At 33.2% G+C, this 6117-nt stretch overlaps 1 protein-coding gene across 1 annotated transcript in view; it reads right to left on the bottom strand.

Moving 5' to 3' along the window:
- Window positions 1-335: 335 nt before the first annotated feature.
- The window catches only part of LOC128993256 (uncharacterized), an 80451-nt gene continuing 74669 nt past the window's right edge, over window positions 336-6117 (bottom strand). Inside the window, exon 6 of the mRNA XM_054417042.1 lies at window positions 336-715. Coding sequence (XP_054273017.1) covers window positions 395-715 — 321 coding nt within the window. The 3' untranslated portion in view covers window positions 336-394. The remainder of the gene's footprint in view (window positions 716-6117) is intronic.

The following is a 6117-nucleotide window of genomic DNA, read 5'->3' as shown; positions in this document are numbered from 1 at the left end:
CTAACCAATGTTTTTTTTTCTCTGGGACTTTAACTCCAGATAAAAAAAACTCAATTACGAAAAAAAATCTCGTGCCTGTAAATAAATTAAAACTATTAAGCACAGTTAAGGTGTAACCGTATATGAAACACACATCAAAACGCGTCTCATGTGTTACCATAGAACTGAATTATATTTGCCACGTTTTGATTTAACGACTTCATAGATTACGTGCTTTATTTTTCCTCATAAACGTGTGGAAGGTTAGGTTAATTAATCAATCTTAAATTTTGTTGATATTTGCTCACCATTTTGTAAGGAACATTTCGCATGTTAGTCAATAAGTTGCAGCCATGGAAATCAGAAGCATGTTTATTAAAATCCTATTAAGAATTACAGTTGAGGTTTTGCAGCTTCAGCCTACCTTCTCTGCACACATTTTATCAACTGGCTTAAACTTTTTTTCAGATGACTGTCGATTGTCACTGCTTTTGATTACAGGACGCCCGTCTTCATCATACGTTATGTCTAACGCGTAAAATTTGGAATCAATGTCTTTGGAACTGAGTACCCATTTTCCTGTTGAATACGTTTTGAGCGTCACCAATACTTTCTTTTCATTACTATCTTCTCTGATGAAGAGTACTGTGTCTTGAGTGATTGCGTCATCTGGTTGTGGTCCCTGGTATGCCTGGAACGTGCAGTATGTAGCCAAAGGAACGGCTGTGGCCAATCCCTGAAAGAAAGAAAAAAGTAAGAATATTGACACAGCTTCATATGATTGTTATTCAATATAACATTGTATATTTTTAGGATTTACCACCTTGAATCCATTTTAGCGAATTTCCCATATAGGGAGTAAGCTATTACCGTAGTACTCCTGGTAAAATCTGGACCCAGGACGGATTTACTTTTTCGTTTTGAGGTCCCTAGAGGCTAAAAACATCATCCGTTCAAATGCATATATATATATATATATCATATATACATATATATAACTATATAGATATAGATACCCCCGTCACAGCAAACCTGCAAACTAAGCGAATGTCAACTTGTCTGATTACATTTTTACTAAAATATTTCCATAAATAAGACATAATTATTCTAAATTTAAATAGCATTAGATTTAAAGAGTGCTTAGGTTTGCTGCTACGGGGAAGGTTAAAAGTGTTTTTGACTAAAAATCAATAGTATAGGCCGAAATAAAAATTGCAAAATTTTATCAACAAATATTTGCCCATACATAAGTAAACTAAAAAAGGTTTCATTTTTCTCCATAAGAATGACATGGGAATACTTTTTTGAATTTTTTCCTTAACCATTAGGCATATAGTAATGTTCAATATACTAAATTATTTCTTTTTTTAGAAATTCCAAAATTTTATGTTTTTAGGGTCAAAAATGGGAAAACCCATTTTTACCCCGTAAAACCCCCCATAAACCCCCCGTTCCCATGATCCGATCATGCTGGTTCGTGAACTGGATCGAATAAATGTAGGTTTACACGTTTATATCAAACTAGCTGCGTGCCCGTTCTACGCACAGGGATCCTATAGTAGTCAGTTAAAACCTTCTTATATTAAATTGAATAGGGCTCTAATAAATAAGGTGCAACACCAACGATAACTAATTTGAAAATTACAGAGATGTGTTGGTACGTAAAAATGATTCTTCCCTAACAGCAACAGATATCCATTGAATATTCAGAGTGGTTGAAATATGTCTAAAGATATCTAAATGTAATTACTGTAAATATATTTTTAAAATATCTTATTCAAGAAATCAGTAAAATGATATGAGTATATTCTATAGATTATATATTAAAAGTTTCTCAGTAGATATTTATATAATGTTTAGATGCAATATCCTAAAAATATTGCACACCCTAAAAATATTGTAATTAAGTACTAGATATCTACGAACAGATATCCTGTAAATATCAATCCTACATTGACGATTGGATATTGATTATATGCTGATAAGTGCATTATTGTTTCATCTAGAATATTTAATATTACAGTTAGCCTTATTACAACACAGGATCTAAAATCATCCAACAAATCTACAAACACTAATGAAACCAAAACTTAATTGTAGTTTCTATGTGGTTCTTTTGGTAGATGAATAATAGTATGTTGTCTCCGCAGTAGTCGCAGCTAGTCTGGGCGCGCGGCCGCGCTGTGGCAGGGGGTGTAGAGGGGAGTGTTTATTGCTCATTTCCAAAAACATTTGGCCCACACGGCTGTCTGGGGTTGTTCAGCGCCTCAGCAATGTCTTCATGGCTTTGGCGTGGGGGACGGTTAGTACATAAGGGTCCGCGCGCCCAGACTAACTGCGACTACTGTACCCTAATCCGTGCTACACGCGTTAAAAAAATTAAATCATTTTAATCAGCCCAAAGTGGACAAAAATTGCATTAGTGATGTACACTTTTCCAAAGGGAGTGTTTCATTAAAGTCAAACTATTTCAGTCAGAAGGGAAGAAATGTGCATCACACCACGTAATACATAATAACACAAGTCTCGCTCGACCCAAAAGTTGTGAGAAACAAAAAAAAACTGTTAAGCCATTCCGTAAAAACGTTATACAATTGACTTTGAATGTATGATTAAACATTAAATTTAACATTAAACATTAAACTTTTTATAATAATAATAATGCAAATATTTTCTTTTTAATTAAAATTCTTTAACTTATTTGAGGAAATTATATTGGTTGATTAATTTAAGGGTAAATATTAATTAATCATTTATAAAAATTATAATAACATTACTAATGGTAATTAATTAATCTATATTCAGATCTCAGTATTCTCTCTAACTCCCAGAAAAACAATTAATTTAACAACTCGATGCCTAAACAGAATCATATTTTCAAAAATATTGTATTGCGAACATTGCAGCTGTTGAAAACTAGTATTATCAAAATCACAGGTAGCTCAGAGGTTTTCCTGTTTGTTTATTAAATAAGTTTCCTGTTGTGTTTGCGTTTGTAAAATTAATTTATGGCTGTTGTTTTAAACATATATATATATATATATATATATATATATATATATATATATATATATATATATATATATATATATTGTTGTTGTTGTATCTTACTATTTCTTTTGTTAGCCTACCGATATTGCAATTGTTGTTTCCTTTTTCTCGTTGTTGTTATGTCTCGGTTGCATATTGTTAAATATTGTTGTGTTTTTTTTTCACTTTATATTTTACCTGTTGTTGTTATCTATGCGCCATATTATTATGTCTTTTGCATCTTATGCCTGCTTCTCATTTGCATTCTTATTTATTGCACTATTTTAGTAGCCTGTACCTAATTTTGCTATGTTTTTGTATGTCTTACACTTGAATTGATTCAGCCTATGAATGTATTTTTGTTTGTCTTTTATACTGGTTATGTCTTTTGCATGTCATGTCTGCTTTCTAATTTATTCTTATTATTGCTCATATTTATTACCTAATTATGCTATATGTTTATAAAGTGATTGAATCCTATTTAATGTATATTCCAATGGAAAAATGGTGTTGCCGTTGAGAGAATAAATAAATAAATAAGGTAAGAGGTTCATAATTTGAAGGTATCAGGTAAGAAACCTACCGGGGAAAAAAATTGTCTAGTTGTTTTTTCCAAAAATTGTTTTTTTTAACTATTTAATCAAAATACTCAACAATTCTAGCTACCAACGGTTCTAAGGAAAAAACCAGTACCAAAAACCAACGTTTACAGTTAAGAACTAGAGTACATCCGACCAATTAAATTCATTAATCTAGTTCCGAGGTTATTGATCTCTTGGTTTCGGATTTTTTCGTAAAAAGTAATAACTTTTAATGTAAACTCATCGGTGTCAGTTTGAGAAAAAAAACAACCTTATCCAAACAACTTATTTGTTATTTAATAGATTACGTATTCTCTAAACAATGATTAGTATATCTATTAGCATTAGAAGGAAATGTGACAAAAATCACACGCAGTTGGGTTTTTGGACGTTTGTAATTTTATTTCTTAAGTAGGTAGGCCGTGTACCTATTCAATGGAAAAGTGCCGGTATCAAGGATCGTCGTCGAAAAGGTTCTTATGAATAAATAGGTAGGGGGCCTAGGCGTAGTACCCAAGAGATGGGCTATGGGCCTATTGGCTGTATGGTCCAGCGATTGCGTCACACGGTGAGTAGAAACAGAAAGTGACACATTGGAAAAGCGAGTTTAGCATCATCCGTAAACCTCTGTTCCAATCACCCACCGCAGTTGTGAAATTTTACTTTACACTTTACACAACCGCCATTGAAGCGCCGTCAATGAGTGGAAACCATGTTTTTAAGCTATTGGCGACGATCATTAAGTGTCCCAGCCCTATACAACACTGATAGATATATAAAAATTTGAACAAATGGTGTTTTTGGCCTCTGGGGACATCAAAATGAAAAAGTAAATCGGTCCCGGGCCATTGTCTTACCATGACACCTACGGTAATAGCTTCTTCCCTATAAGGAAATTCGCTAAAAGCAAGCTTATAACAAGCCTAGTTTAAGCTTATAAGCTGGTAACCCAAGCTTGGGTTAAGCTTAACAACCAAGCTTATAACTAGCTGATAAAGTGTAAACTTTGAAGCTTAAAACAAACCTAGTTTAAACTTATAAGTTGGTTTACCCAAGCTTGGGTTAAGCTTAAAAACCAAGCTTACAACAAGTTGAAAAAGTGTAAACTTTGAAGCTTAAAACAAACCTAGTTTAAGCTTAAAAGCTGGTTTAACCAAGCTTGGGTTAAGCTTAAAAACCAAGCTTATAACAAGCCTATCTTAAGCTTATAAGCTGGTTACCCAAGCTTGGGTTAAGCTTAAAAACCAAGCTTATAACAAGCCTAGTTTAAACATTATAAGCTGGTTACCCAAGCTAAGGTTAAGCTTAAAAACCAAGCTTATAACAAGTTGAAAAAGTGTAAACTTTGAAACTTAAAAAAGCCTATCTTAAACTTAAAAGCTAATTTACCTAAGCTTGGGTTAAGCTTAAAAAACCAAGCTTATAACAAGCCTAGTCCCAAGCTTGGGTTAAGCTTAAAAACCAAGCTTATAACAAGTCTAGTTTAAAGCTTGGGTTTAGCTTAAAAACCAAGCTTATAACAAGCCAAGGTTAAGCTTATAAGCTAGTTACCCAAGCTTGTGTTAAGCTTAAAAACCAAGCTTATAACAAGCCTAGTCCCAAAATGGGTTAAGCTTAAAAACCAAGCTTATAATAAACCTAGTTTAAGCTTATAAGCTAATAAGCTGGTTACCCAAGCTTGAGTTAAGCTTAAAACCCAAGCTTATAACAAGCCTAGTCCCAAAATGGGTTAAGCTTAAAAACGAAGCTTATAACAAGCTGAAAAAGTGTAAACTTTGAAGCTGAAACAAACGTAGTTTAAGCTTATAAGCTGGTTTACCTAAGCTTGGGTTAAGCTTAAAAACCAAGCTTATAACAAGCCAAGGTTAAGCTTATAAGCTGGTAACCCAAAATTGGGTAAAGCTTAAAAACCAAGCTTATAACAAGCTAAAAAAGTAATCCTTTGTAGCTTAAAACAAGCCTAGTTTAAGCTTATAAGCTAGTTACCCAAGCTTGGGTTAAGCTTAAAAACCAAGCTTATAACAAGCCTATCCCCAAGCTTGGGTTTAGCTTAAAAACCAAGCTTATAACAAGCCAAGGTTAAGCTTATAAGCTGGTTACCCAAACTTGGATTAAGCTTAAAAATTAAGCTTATAACAAGCTAAAAAAGTAAACCTTTGTAGCTTAAAACAAGCCTAGTTTAAGCTTATAAGCTGGTTGCCCAAGCTTGGGTTAAGCTTAAAAACCAAGCTTATAACAAGCCTAGTTTAAGCTTATAAGCTGGTTACCCAAGCTTGGGTTAAGCTTAAAAACCAAGCTTATAACAAGCCTAGTTTAAGCTTATAAGCTGGTTACCCAAGCTTGGGTTAAGCTTAAAAACCAAGTTTATAACAAGCCTAGTCCCAAAATGGGTTAAGCTTAAAAACCAAGTTTATAACAAGCCTAGTTTAAGCTTATAAGCTGGTTACCCAAGCTCAGGTTAAGCTTAAAAACCAAGCTGAAAAAGTGTGAACTTTAAAGCTTAAAACAAACCTAGATTAAGCTTATA

This window comes from Macrosteles quadrilineatus, unplaced genomic scaffold (genome assembly GCF_028750875.1).
Source record: "Macrosteles quadrilineatus isolate MER2022 unplaced genomic scaffold, UCM_ALF_1.0 Scaffold_4__1_contigs__length_99947679, whole genome shotgun sequence".
NCBI classification, from domain to species: domain Eukaryota; kingdom Metazoa; phylum Arthropoda; class Insecta; order Hemiptera; family Cicadellidae; genus Macrosteles; species Macrosteles quadrilineatus.
Note: the sequence above shows the minus strand (reverse complement) of the source record. Positions and strands in the feature narration are given on the sequence as shown.